Genomic DNA, 14,639 nt, shown 5'->3' on the forward strand with positions numbered 1-14,639 from the left:
TGAGAAACCGCCTTCCTGTTTCTAACCTTGAAACAAAATACCCGAGAGGGAACAGCGTGTAAAATAAGGCCATCCAAGCTAGTCTTGCTCTTTGGGAACCTTGTTTTCTTCTTAAATAAAGGAGATCTCAAGCTTGACATAAATCTGGACTTTGGCATCAGGACAGATGTGAGAAGCTCGGGTCAAAAGAGCCTCTTTCCCACATTTGTCATTCCTCTCGCAGGTGGAGCAGGGCTTGCCCTTTAGTTATGGCGTCGCACAAGAAAGGAAAACATTTCTTTATTCAACCTTTCACAGCCTGTATCTTTAAGGTTTTAATCACCAGCACCTAGCTTGAGAAACGGCAAATGGGCGCTGGGGGGTTGGTGGAGGCGGGGGGGGCGATCACAGGACCTCGGCGCCGGGGGGCGGGGGGGAGCTCTGGAAGATGGTGCTGATGTCGATCTCCGAGTCCTTCATGTGCGGATGGATGTCCACGTGGATCCCGCGGTCCCGGCACTGCTCCAGCAGCGTGCGGATATTGCTGTCGGTCAGCCTCAGGTACCTGCGGGGAGGTGGCAGGTGCAGTCAGGTCGGTGCACACGGATACAGGGGATGTAATATTCATGCAGTGTTTCTCTGTCCTCAGTACTGCAATTTCAGTGCAAACACTGAATATTAAGCGCATGGTAAAAGGTAGAGGTCCTCAAAATATTTACACATCAAGGCAACAGTGATCCAACTTATTTCTTTTTAAGATTCTGATTTTGAAAGTTTAATTTCCTTATCTGATATCAAAGCTGTGTGCGCACAGCGCATTTTAATGTTCCTTCTAATTGCAGTCACTGTGGCTTTCCAGATCTCCAGCTTGTACTGCTCTCTGCTGAGATCTGACAGACTGTGCCTCAGGGCTGGCAGTATTGGCATTTCCTGTGTGTGTGTGTCTGTCTTTGCCCCTGTGCCTTACTGGAGTAAAGACAGGTCGTTGGACAGGGCTGCTGAGGAGAGGCAACAGCCTGGCAGCTCAGAAGAAATCCCAGTCCCTCCCCACTCTCTCTGTGTCTCTCCCTCTGACCCAGGGGCCAGCTGATTTCTCCAGGGTGCGACTGAACGCAGCAAAGTTCAATCTGGTGGCAGCAACACCCAGAGTGCACTGGAGCTGAAAGAACTGGCTTCTCCAGGGGAGGATGTGGCCCAGGAGTGAGTGACCTCTGACCCCTAATGCAGGCAGCTGCCTCGGAGCTCTTTTCTTGGGCAAGTTGAGCACCATGAAGGGTGGCATCAGGGGAGATGGGTGTCAGTGCCCCACAGCAGACTTTGAGTGCTCTGCCATCAGGCAATGCCCAGATCCCTGCTGAATTCAAAGGAGCAGTGTTACCCTACGGCTGATGCAACCACAATAAAACATTCCTCACTGGCAGCCTCCTGCTGGGCCTATTCAAGAGAAACCTAGACAAGGCTGCTGAGACTCTTTCACACCACATGCTCAGAAAACACTGTAAGTGTTTGAGCGGAGACTGTGGACCTCATTTTAATGTGGCAGGGATCTGAGAAAGGAGATAATTCCATTGCTGATTTCTGCCTTCCACCTTGATGAGGAGAGTCTGGACAGGAAGGCTGTCAGTCTGGAGAGATGCGAGGCTGGGGGTGGTACTCCAGCTGTGAGAGTGTACCTGCAGCTGAGGGCCTCCAGGGGGTGCAGTGCTGTGGCTCTTCGTGCTTGGTGCTCTGTGGACCGGGCCTGAATCTGCAGGTCCCTGACTCTCCTCTGCAGGGTGGTGTAGCCCATCATGGCGTCCTGGAAGCAGTGCAGGTCTGGGGACAGCTGAGAGCTGGGCCGGGCAGCCAGTCCGGGCAGGTGGGGCATGGAGCTCGTGTTCTCAGGACAGTAGCTGGTCCTGCTGGCCGCCTGGCTGAGCTGGCACGATGACCTGAGGTGTCTGCCGATCAGAGAGGCGTGGGGGCTGGCCAGCCGCTGGCTGGCTCTGGCTGTGGCTCTCATGCCCGCTGGGGGCTGGCACTTGTGGGCAGTCGGAGACATGCCCAGCTGGCTGAAGGTCGTAGAGCTGCTCAAGCCTGGATGGAGGCACATGTGGTGTCAGGTAAACCTCTCTTATCATTCTTTCATCGTTTTACACTACTTTGACACTCTACAGTTGCCATTTCATTCTTTTTTGGGAGCCCTGTGCATATAAGGCTTCAATCGATAAATCTCTTCACTGCAAGAATTTCTTTAAAAATGTTTACTTATTGCCTTAACAGGAAAGTGATTTGGGGTTATCTTAAAGTTTTGCACTTCAAGAATGCTCCAACAATAAAATGGAGTCTTTTTCCGAAGTTTCCATGCCTGGTCCTCCAGAACTGCAGAGTCTTCGGCTTCCTGCTCTCCCCAGAGTTCACAGTTGAGCCCAGAGGACCTGGAGCTCACCAGCAGCAACACAGGAGACACCCTCATCTAAAGGGCAGGTTTAAGGAAGTACGTTTAGAAATGATGAGAAATGTGCTCTAGCGTGCTGGATCGTACCATGCCTGGGCCTACAAGCAGTGCTGTGCGGGGACCGGGAGAAGCAGGGTGAGTACTCCCCCTCCTGGGTGTCCAGGGAGACCGCATCAGGGGTCAGGACATCCCAGCTGCCCACATCTGAGTCCCTGCTCATTCTCTGAGAACACAAACGCACAATCGCATTATTTGAAATGCTAATGTGAGAACACAAAGGTACAGTCACACACTTGCATGACAGCACAGGCACACAACCATGTGCTGACCTGACAGCACACACATGCAGCCACAGACAAGCATAAAACAGCAGTTCTGTCTTAGAGGAGGGGGGGTGACTTCATTTTTATCGCACTGAGAGAGGCGAAACCGCAGCATGAGTGGGCTCTGGCTTCTTCCTGGACGGTGGCGCTGGCACTCCTACCTGGAACTGGGTCTGGCTCTGGAACCTGGGGGACAGGCGGACCAGCTTCTTCAGGGCCTTTCTGACCTTCCTCTCCTCCTGCCGCCAGCAGCTCTTCTCCAGCCTCTCGCTGCTGTCCAGCGCCTGGCTCAGCTTCTGCAGCTGTCTCGGGGAGGGACGGGATTACTGAGAGGCGTGTCCTGGCCCGGGGGCTGGAATGCCACTGCCCAGCTTGCCTGGCCTGTTTCCAGCGTTGCCAAAAGACTTGAGAGGGGTGAGCTTGAAACGTAACGACTGGTTCCGTAACGACATGGATACAAGCCTCCTTGCTCTGATGTCATTGTCACCAAAAGCTAGATAGCCTGTTGCTTAAAGTCCAGGCAATGTTTCTGCAGGATGCCCTGTATAAGCTCTGGTTCTGCCTCCCTGTGTTTAACCCTGAAACAGTTAACCTTGTGTTCAGATGAGTCAGAAATCCACAGTCCAGCTGCAATACTGCTGGACAGCTACTACAGATGTATAGTTCACTCCTGGTGTCTGTATGTTGCCTTTGACCAATATTTTTGAATAATTTCTGAATTTAAAAACTGTTCATGTGTGACAGTAATGTAATTGTTTGTGTGAATATGCCTTTCATTATGGAAAATGAGTACACTCATTAGCTTGGCTTGTTTGGTGCATCTTAGGCCTTCATTACAACAATCCACTGCCAGATTACTGATGTCTCTTTTTTCTCACCGAGAACAGCATCTGTACCAGCCCCTCTGTTTACCTACTAACCATCACTGACCTGGAACGACTCTCTGTGGTTTGCTGCGCTCAGAAACTTCATGTTTTTGCTGTTGATCCAGTCCAGCGTGACTGCAGGCCCCCTGTCTCTGAGATACTTGACACTGCTGTTGCTCTGACTGGCATGAGGTATGTCTGTAAGCCCTGGGCCTCGAGCGAGGTGCACACTTTTACTGCCACGAAACATGGCTGCACAAAGGCTTGTGTCCGTTTGCTCTGTCCTTTTTAATAGGTGCAGCCCTCAACTGTGATGTCATCAGCGATGTCATAATGTTCCATAACACTCATGGCAATCAAATCAAATCAAAGTTTATTTATCAAATGCACAACAATACAGTGTGCAGTAGAAGTTGCTGGCAATGAAATGTCTGTAGGACCAAGACACAGGGGGCACCCGGATTTGAACCGGGAACCTCTTGATCTGTAGTCAAATGCTCTACCACTGAGCTATACCCCCACAGCTATACACCCCCCAATCTTCCCATTACTGGCACAGCAAACCCACGGAAAAATATAATTCCCCAGGCCTCTCAAGATGTTCTGGAGAGGCTCCAGTGAATTATAGATCAGTGACTAAAGATCATCTTAGTCTTCAAGAAATAACTGGTTCTATTAAGTAAAAGGGAAATGAGCAGAATGAAAATCAGAAGATTTCGAGCTATCCAAGGTCAGGGCTGGAGACCCCATCTCTCCATTAACATTTAAATTACTATTTTTTTTTATTTCTTTAATTTCCTGGCTGGAGACAAGAATCAAGCCTGCTCAGTCTGAGAAGTGCCCACTCTGAGCAGTTATTCCTGGTGCTGTGACCGCAGGCCATGTGGGAGAAGGACAGGCAGGGCCCCGTCAGGTCCTCAGACCCCTGCCCTCTGAGTTTGCACCCCCCGGGTCCTGCAGGGGGCGGAGGTGAGGGAGGCCGGACAACACTGGCCAGGTGCTGAAGGGCTGGAACAGTACGAGCCGCAGTTGACAAACTGCTGATGCAGAATCCTGAAGGGATGGCTTCTGTTAGTGCAGACACTACGCTACAGTATGTGTTGCATGCAGGAATGCAAACCAGATCAACTCACAAACCTGCACGAGAAGGTTGCATGGGGGTAAGAGGCGGGGTGGAGTTTTTGGAAGCTGTCAGGATTGGTGCTGAGGGAAGGAGGTGCCTTGAACCTGGCTTGAATAGAGGCGTGCTCAAAGGAGCTTGTCAACCACACAGGCTGATATTGTACCACAAGAGGGCACTGTTGCAGAGCTAACTGGGTCCTGGCCTGGCAGAAAACTGGTGCCATATTCGTGTGCTATTTCACTTCACCTCTTTACCACATTTTTACCATGATTCCAACATGGTTTACTTGCACTCCACTTTTCGAACCAGAGTAAGCCTCCATGGGGGTGTTTTGACAAACTTGTGGCTGTATTAGCATGGTGATGTAATGGGGGAAATGCAGAGCAGATTTTCACAAGGGCTGGGTGGTAGACCAGTGTGAAAAGTTGCCATTTCTCAGTATAAGAGGCTGAACCTGCAGTCCAACAATGCAGTCTGTTGCCTCCCAGTCTCCAGCAGCCGTGACAGTCTCAGACTGCGTGACTGCGTGCCGAATGCCAGGGTTCTGCGTAGGTGTGAGATTTTGTTGAGCTCCTCCAGTGTGATTGCAGGCTGTGTTCTAATTGAATCAGCCTGGTAGACGCTCAAGTGACACTCAAGTGTTATTCCAAACTCTGGCAATGACGTCTGTGATGCTAAAATGAATATGTGTGTGTGTGTATATATAACATGGTATGTTTTCCTCACACAGAATCTTGGGTACATGCTTATTTTTTGGAGACTGAGATCGGAAATTGGTGTTATCGAGGTGTTATTTACATGTTGTGTGTTAATAATCTACAGTTTATCTGCTGCAGGTCAAGGTCTTTTGTGTGTTTGTGTTGTGCATGTGTGTCTGAAGGTTGTGAAAGGAGCACATTACAGTTAACATCCATCCCAACTCCTACCGCAGTGGGTCAATTGCAGATTGAATTAATTACTATTTGGGGTAAGCAAATATCACTTTTTAATTGTTCTCATTAAGTAAAAGAATGAAATGTCAGCAAAGTGCTCTGTTGCTTTAATCCAGAGCTTGTCCTACTATTGATCAGGAATCTTCACTGTACTCGCGGACTCCCAACTGAGCTGCCCTGAACAATAATTGAACGAAGGTGGATTGATCAGTGATGTAATATTGCAAATTGGCCTTTGTTTGCCTGCCAAGAGCTGGTGATGATATCAGTCAAGTTGGCATTAAGTGCCAGATTTTGTACCAATGAAATTATAGGGTTGCACAGAGGTTGTCAAAGACAGCCTGAGTCTGGATATTCATTAATAAACTGATGACACTATACAGTACCTGCTGTCATATTGCAACTGATGCCACTGTGTCACTGGCAGCATCCACTGAAAATGGCAACTTCAAGTAATGCACACTTATGTATTTAACAGTCCCCATCTGTACAGAAGTGGCTGCTGTCTTGTATGAGTTACTGCACTGTACGTTACTACATTTGCACCCATTTATACAGCTGCATATTTAACTGGTGCAGTACCTTGCTCACAGGTAGTACAACATCAGTGTCGCAACTAGGATTCAAACCCACAACCTTCCAGTTACAAATCCAGAATCCGTGCCACACTGCCGCCCTTGACTTCGTGCATCACAGGAGGAAGCAGAGGGACCAGCCCGGCTGCCGGTGCTCTGGAATGCCTGCATGCTCAATGCGTGCGAGTCTGGAGTCAAGCCTTCGCCTTGCTCAGTGGCAAAGAGACTTCGTGTCACAGGCTGGGGAGAATCTGCAGTTCCTCTCAGCCCTGTCAGGCGCACAGTACATTAGCAAGTGTGGTGCATCAAGCTGGAAGATGAATAGAAGGCCATGAATGAAGTGACAAGGCATTTTGTTCTTTCATTGACGGAACACCTAAAGCTGCTCTCACGCTGCTGTGCTCAAGGCCGCCCGGTATTAAATAGCTCTGTGCTCCTTTTATTCTCTCTGCTTTGCAGCACACGACATTGATTCTCTTCCCTGTGGGATTAGTGGTATGATAAGGGACAATGCAGACCTGCACTTCCTTAACCTCAGCTCTGTCACGGTGCTGGGCTTCCTGCACAGGTTTGTCTTTTCCGCAGAGCGTTCCGGAGGAGTTGAAGGCACGCGCTCTCAAGGTCCCCTCGAACAAAAGGGAATTTCAATTCAATGAACAATTTGAGGAGAGTAGAAGACAGGAGTTAGTGCACAGAGCTGCACCTACATTTCTGTTAAACATAAATTATGTATGAAATTAAGACCTTCTTTGACAAGTGCCTTGAGAACAGTCTCCCAGTGAGAGCTGTGTGGACAATTTCAGCACAGAGCTTTTATTGCTATAGCACACCGCTTGTGGCTTTAAGGTGTGACTCATCGCCTTCTGTCTATTCCGGTTGAAGTAATCGGAAGGTGCATGACCTTCTGTCATCAGCAGTGGGTTCACAAGTCAAGGGGACAGGACTGACTGGCACATAACAGCCAGCACAGGTGTGCAGAGCCCTGAGAATCCTGAATTAAATTCTCTCCTAAAATCAAGCAGGGCTTGTACGACCAATTTCCACTAGCTGGACATAGCATAGCAGTTATCACTGTGGTTTCATAGCTCCAGCATCCTGGATCTAATTATGTAGAGTATGCATGGGGAATTCAGACTTGGTCTGGGAAAGTAAGAACGTTTGTCTCCGGGTGGCTGCAGGGTTATAGAGAAATAGAACCAAATCAGTTGAGTATGATGGTTCGATTGATTAAGTCTTTAATTTCTTAGACGAGCTTCTTGATATCTCTATTTAAGAACATCACAGCTGCAAAGGAAGTTCGAAGCTATGCCTCTGGTCCTCCACAGCACCTTTCTAGACATTGTCAGATTAGGAACATAAGAAAAGCTACAGAGGACAGGAGCCATATGGCCCATCCAGCCTGTTGGGTAGATAGAAGTTAATTGATCCCTGGATCTCAATCAACCGTTTCTTGAAAGAACCCTGGTGTTGGTTTCAACATGGCCCGGTAGCTTGTCCCAGAAGCAGTGCCGGATTTCCCATTAGGCACTGTGCCTACGAAATTGTTAGGGCCTACGAAGGAGGGAAACACTAGTGACTAATGAAAAATGAGCTGAAACAGCATGTTTGCGATCGACTCTACGTGCACCAAATCAATTATCATACTCTAGCTAGTGGTTCTTCTAGAAACTAAACGAATCGAAGTGATGGTCGCTCGACTCGCTCCATCACGTAGTTTAGCATTAGAATAGTGTCGCGCCCGCACCGGTCACTTTAACGGCTGCACCTACTCTTAGCGATGCGCCCGCAAGGCAGGCTGGGGGCAGCCGAGGGGCTGGACTTTGACCGGGCAGTGTAAATAGCGGAGAGAGTTTATGAGGAGCCATCGTAAATGGTTGACAGTGTTTGCTACTTTGACCTTGTAACCCACTGTAAACTGGGTTACCCCTCTTTAATCCTTACCCTGTGTGTGTGTGTGTGTGTGTGTGTGTGTGTGTGTGTGTGTGTGTGAGAGAGAGTGAGTGTGACCCCTTCGAGGAGTTTCAATCTCTGTCTGTCCAAGTCCGCCAGGTGGAGGTAAATAAACGTGTTGTTGCCGCCACATCAGGGGTGTGTGAGCTTCACTCGGTGCGAATCCCCCAGTCATTACAATAGTTTAAAGTGCATCATGTCAATCGACGTAATTCAATTGGCGTTTACCCCTCTTTTTGCACATTTCGAAGTGAAAGTGCCTAGGGCCTTCGAACACCAAAATCCAGCCCTGCCCAGAAGACAAGCCTCTGGGTATTAAACCAGTATTGAGAGTAAGTGTGAAACAGCCTTTGGGAGAGCAGATCATATAAACATTACACAGCATTACACTCCTTATTACCAGAAACACATTCAGTGGGCAAATATGTGATGGTAACTGACGAGGTTTAAATATGTTTTGTTATTATTGATTTATTGTACTTATTAAGGTTTGAATTGCCTGAAAATGAAAGGAAATTTGGTACTGATTTCTCCCAGCAGATGGTGCCATCATCACAACTAGAATCCCAGGCTGGAAGGTCTGTAATTCTCAGAGATGTCATTCGAGTTGTTATATTGACGAGGCTGGACCAAAGGAAATGGGAATTGTTTTGAGAGTTGTAATTGTGAGACATGGGTCCAGTTTGTTTCTGGAGCGGTAAACTGCGGGGTCTGGATCTCCCATGTTGTCACGCTGCGAGTGTGGAGAGAAGGAGCCAGACTGCGACTCGCTGAGGCGCTCTCCTGTCTTCAGTACACACACACACACTCAGGGCTCTGCAGACACGGTCTGGCCCACTGCTGTCAGGGCTGACATCTGAGCTGGCCACTTCAATACCATCCTCTGTCGTTGGGCACGTTTCCATTCCTCGATGTGACAATGGGCAAGAGAGTTCCTCCCTCCTCATGTTGCTGGACATTTCCGGGCTGTGGACAATCAAGAAGGTAGTGAATTCCTACCTCGGCTGAAGAGCTGCCTTCCTCACCACTCCTCAGGTCCTGGTGACATTTCCCTGTGATCTGCTTCCCTCCTCCCTTTCCTCTCTGCTTCTTTCCTCTCCTGGTAACATTTTCTAAGACTTGACAGCCATGGTAAGTGACTGTCACAAATAACCTTTATTTCAGAGAACCCTTACAGCCGCAGACAACTTCTGTTGAGAAGTGGACTCTCCCCCCTGATGAAAGCCCAGGCTGGGAGTGGACAGGCGGCTCGTGTCTCTCTCGTCGTTCGAGCCCCTGACCTGAAGCCGTGGCAGTGAGACGGAGCCGGAGCCACACTCTGTGAGGTGGTGCCTGATATGTGGTCGACACTGTGGTTTGGAGGTTAGCACTGCTGGCTCACAACTCTGTCAGTCTGGAGTTTCCTTCTGACTGGGAAGTTATTCACAAGGTCACGTTTTTTTCCCTGGTGCTCTGATGTATTCCCACAGACCACAGATATGCTCTTAAATTGGCCTGTCCATCAAGTTAGCCTCCATCTTAGTGCCGCCCTCTGAGGATTGACTGGATTCTGGAAGTGCATGGAAAGATAGTCCTGCAACTCAAATTTGAAAAGCTGTATTTGTCACCCGGAGCCGTTGTCGGAAGAAGGCAGCCCTTGTGTCGAGCCCAGCTGCAGTTCTCCAGCACGTCTTGGAGTTGTCTTCATCTCCGAAGGAACAAAACATGGGGGGTAGAAAGCTTTCATTCACATGCCTGTCTTCCTATATAGAGCTGCCAATTAGAAAGCAACCTGGAATGAGAGCAGACCCGTCACTTGTCACTGATGGAGTGTGTAGCACTGCGCAGCCCTTTGCTTGAACTTTATGAAATATTTAGTGCGTCTCGGCAGCCCTGCTGTTCCTCTCACCCCAGCCTGGCTGCCAGAAGCATGGGCCTGCACTGCCAAGGAGTCACACTGGGGCTCACAGCTCTGTCAGCCACCATGAGGCAGAAACCCCCTTAGCCTTCTGTCTGCAGCTCTCCTGCTCCACTTGAGTGTGTGGGTAAGCACAGAAGAAACCCTTTCAGACAAGAGGAGGTCATTCCACATTACAGCTGGGCATCTCATACCAGATTTCCGCAGTCCCTTGACGCTTTGGACTCGGGTGCGAAGCTGATGGATTCAGAGGTCTGTGGACTCAGCACTGCTGTGTTATTGGTATACGAAGACACCAACGGTGACTGAGTTCTATGACTGGGAGACAGGAAGAGTGCTGGATTCACAGTCGTGCCCTGCCAAGCCAGCAGTCAAGGACTGGACATGCTTCACACAGGCGCATGTTTTGTAGCTCTGGTGCGTGTACAAGCGCGATTCCATGAAGTGCTTGCGGCCATTCGATAGATAGAGCGGACTGGGGATTGGGCACATTATACTGTAAAAGAAATATTAAAGTACAGAGCTAAATGGGCCCTTTAAAGCAGGTTGGAAAGCAGGCAATTCCCAAATGAGCTCCCAACTGCCAAAGAGAACTAATTGTCTGAACAGCGCTGAATAAGAGATCAAAGGGTGCAGATGTGAACCGGAGCTGGCGAAACCACAAGGCTCCGCCTCAGTGGAACAGATCAGACAGCGTGTCTGGAAGGAAACAGGAATGCATACAGAAGCACCGATAATTCCTGGAGAAGTGTGGGCTGGCCTTCCGCTTGGTGCTCCGAAGTAAAAATCTCACTGTTGTAAGGGGGCACGTGGCTCATGGTACTTTTCCTTTAAGGAGACAAATCGCACCGCACGCTTCCAGAAGACGAGCCCTATTCATATTTCATAGTGCGGTGGGTGATGATGATAGTTCATTTACAAACCACCTGAATTATGGATGGAAACAAACACGCTGAACAGAGCTGCACGGAGGACCAGTGCAGCCGTGATTTATGGAGGGAGCGCTCCAGAAGGGTGACAGTGTGCACAAATGTATCCGAAGGTCTTTGCCTGGCCTGCAGCATCCCAGTCTCGCTGCTCAGCCACTGCAGGAGAGGTACAGAAGAGGCGCTTGTCAGGCACCTGTGACTAAACTTTCCCGCAGGTCTGTCCACATCTCCCCAGACAGCCTCCAGCTTAGTGCCGGAGGAGCGGGTCTCCCTGATGGAACGTGGGGTGTGCAAACTGCACCACACAGCACCTCCAGTCACCTGCGTGTCGCCAGGGAATGTGCCGACGGTTAGCAGCTCAAGCGCATGATGTATCATAATCCCTAATCCGGAGTCCAAACACTTTGCAAAACCTTTCTCCTGACTCTGTTTCACGAGTCTTAACACCTTTAACCACTGCAGTGGAAGAAAAAAAGAAAAAGGCTTCATCCTTTGTGAGTGAATGTAACACTCCTTGCACACAGCCTGTGTGTTAATTGGAGCCCGACCCCACCTAGTCAGGTAACACAGTTTCACACAAGGGAGTTATTTCCCTTTTTAACATATCTGTGATATCATCTTTTCATCCATTAGAGGATTATCTCACAGAACCGGCAGTTTCTCTAATAAATCCAGTTTCGACTGAAAGCCGTAGATCAGTTAACAGTAGAAAGACCCAATCTGTCTGTCCGTGTCAGAAAGACAAGCGTCTTGGGCTGTTAAACTTCTTTCCCTGTGTGTAGCCTTTCTCCCTTAGCATGCAAAACACTCATGGGATTATGAAATGAATTAAAAGGTGGAATAATACTTCCTTTCAAAATGGAACAGGAGCTTTTACTTGCTTGGGAATTTGCCTGATTGTCCTCTACACCTGCAAAAGAGTTTCATCCTGCAGGTGTTTTAAGTCCGTGAAATTATTCCTAAAAATTGATAAAAGATCAAATATTGTAAATAAGTGTAAATCCATAGAAACTGTACACTGTGAGCCACATTCTGACTGGGTCCGAGCCACGTGAGCAGTGCAGCACTGTTGTGTAAATGCTGCTTCTTACAGATGAATCTGAGCACCAGCAGTAGAGTACGCCCGTGACTAAAACATCGATTGCTTGACTCGGCTTCGCCCAGCCAAGAAGATGATTTTAACAAAGAAAAACAAAGCTATGACACATCAGCCACTAAAGCAAATTCCTCACAGTGACCTGTGCGTGCGTGCTCTCTGAAACAGTGGATTCAGCTCTTTGCATGCTTATCCCTTACTTTAGGGGTCAAGGGGGAGCTTTGGAACGCAGCTCAGGATTATCCGAGAGAGGAATATCAGCGGCTCAGGTGTGTTTTTTAGTTGTACTCTTGGGACCTGTGTTATTATTGTGCCCACTCCTCAGTTCTGTTTTATTCCTGGATGATGTAATATAGTCTGAGTGCTCCTGACAGTGACAGACACTTCTCAATAACACCCCCATCTTGTAGAGCCCAAGACTGGCAGGAGCAGTGAGACGAGACCCGAGCAGAGGAGCAGCAATTGAATTGTAGTGAGGAGGAGAGAAAAAAAAACCTTAGCGTTTTTATCGTTCACCCAGTTATTCGTTGCACAGTAAAATGCCCGTTCAGTTGTGCTGGAAGCACAGGGCTAAAAGAGACTGAGATAAAACAACCCAGCTTGACAGCCTGAGCTGTCCTGCCAGGTCTGAACACTGACGCCCTTGATGTGAGGAAAAGATGCTCCAGGGTTGGTCTGTGCTTGGGGGCCGAGGATGTGGTACTGACACCTAGCAAGACAGGAGTCATCCATCGTACTGAGAGAAGGATGTAGTGCAGTGGGCACAGGGTGAGTGTCACAGGTGGTCCACTAGGGGTCACTCTCTCCTGGGCCAGCTGAGTTTTTCAAACTTCAAAAGATCATTTTCCTCGTCCTCCTGACTTGTCAGTGCCTCAGAGCTTCCAGTATCCGCTCTGACTGAGGATCCATCCATCAATCACTTAGGATGTGAAGCAAAGTCTTTTTCATCAACAATACTGGCATTTAATCAAGCATGATTGGCCATTTTTCTAATTGAAGAAGTTAATGGAGGTACCCTGCATTTCACTACTTTTGGCATTTACCTTCATTTCACTACTATTTGAGTAAATGAATGCTCTTTTCCATATTTTAACACAGTGGGCAGGCCTTGCAGTTGTGTACTGCCTGGATCTCTTTATAGAAATGTTTGAGGTACTGTCTGCGAAAAGCCACATATCATAATGTTGTGTTTGTTACGTGTAGCTGTATAGAGGTTGTATATCCTTTGCAACAGTCGATTAACCACATTCTCACACATTGGGATAAGCACCAGTCCACAGTAAGGGAGGGAAAGAGCTGTAGCTGTATATACACCGTGCAGCTACCGCTAGTAAAACAGTGTACACAGTGCCATTAAAAGCAATCAGCTTGAAAACACTATAGTAAATATGTACGTTAGAACAGATGCAGGTTAATTGCATTTCTCATAGCAGATGTGATCCAGATACTGAGCCCAGTCATGTTTTTCATTGTGTTATAATCCACAGCCTTCTGCTGTTTCATTTGTGCTACACTGTGGACAAATTCTTGAAAAGTTGTTGTAAATCCTGCATTGTCTTTGCTGACTACAGTTGTACACAGACACCGCCAGGGTAGTTATTATTCATCTCAGAGTTTTTGGTCACAAGTTGTTCTGCCTTCTAATTTGTGCTGTAGGGTTTCATTTTTCATGAAACAAGAAAGTTTTTAAAGAGGAAGATGCGGTTTTGTTTCTACCAAGCACTTTCAAAACCTGCCCCAGTTTTTTCCTGCTTCTTCTCCCACAGGCTGGGCTTAACCCTCTCCATGAGATCCAGACAAATAACCAAATTCACTTAATAACAAAAACTGACGTTTTTTAGAAATGACAACACTTTAAATAAACATGACCCGGAGAGAGACTGATTTTCATGGTTTTACAACTGCAGAATCTGTTTATTCTCACCTCTCTGAACGCTAAGTGAATATACATTAATGACACGCAATTCTATTGATAACTTTAATAACATTTAACTCCCTTAAATAAATTAAAACAGTTAATTTGCCAGGGGAATGAAGGTAACCTGGAGGGCAGAGTGCTATTGCTGTTGTGCTCTTTTCTGCATTTCAGTATCTTAATGTTTGACTAGATCAATGCAATGAGAAATATTTAAATTCATTAGAAAAACAGAGGTTTCTTATATGGTCTGTGTACAAGTAGTATCAGAATTCTGGACTCATTGGAAATTTGAATTGAAACTTAATTCATGTATTATTCATATTGGTTTTCTTTCACACCCACACTAATTCTTGTTTGAATGTTTTCTTGAATACAGTATTTCTTAAGACGGAGAATGTGCAGTGTTTCTGAGGAGCATTCCAAATGTTTTCCTTTAATGCTGGAAAACTGTTTGGTTTTCGGCTATAAATCACAGATTCCAGGGAGCCTCATGGGAAAGAGACTCAGGATGTTAGATCTGGACCACATGGAGGTCATTCCACTGAACCATGGCGTCCAGTCCTGTCCTGCCTTGGACAGGAAAGACATACTGTATATCACCCTGATTCCAGGCT

General features: G+C 47.7%; 1 protein-coding gene and 1 non-coding gene across 2 annotated transcripts; both read right to left on the minus strand.

Annotated features, from left to right (window-relative positions):
- Window positions 1-384: 384 nt before the first annotated feature.
- Window positions 385-3,855, minus strand: LOC148817312 (uncharacterized). The gene is made up of 5 exons (XM_088939177.1): window positions 3,670-3,855; window positions 2,901-3,041; window positions 2,504-2,639; window positions 1,653-2,055; window positions 385-544 (listed from the first exon to the last, which is right to left on the minus strand). Exons 1-5 carry the CDS (start codon window positions 3,853-3,855, stop codon window positions 385-387), a joined length of 1,026 nt encoding a protein of 341 aa, XP_088795303.1.
- Window positions 3,856-4,053: 198 nt separating this feature from the next.
- On the minus strand, window positions 4,054-4,125 carry trnac-aca (transfer RNA cysteine (anticodon ACA)). The gene has a single exon. It is a non-coding gene; the product is annotated as a tRNA-Cys (tRNA).
- Between the last annotated feature and the right edge of the window lie 10,514 nt (window positions 4,126-14,639).

This window comes from Atractosteus spatula, chromosome 21 (genome assembly GCF_055471065.1).
Source record: "Atractosteus spatula isolate fAtrSpa1 chromosome 21, fAtrSpa1.hap1, whole genome shotgun sequence".
NCBI classification, from domain to species: Eukaryota; Metazoa; Chordata; class Actinopteri; order Semionotiformes; family Lepisosteidae; genus Atractosteus; species Atractosteus spatula.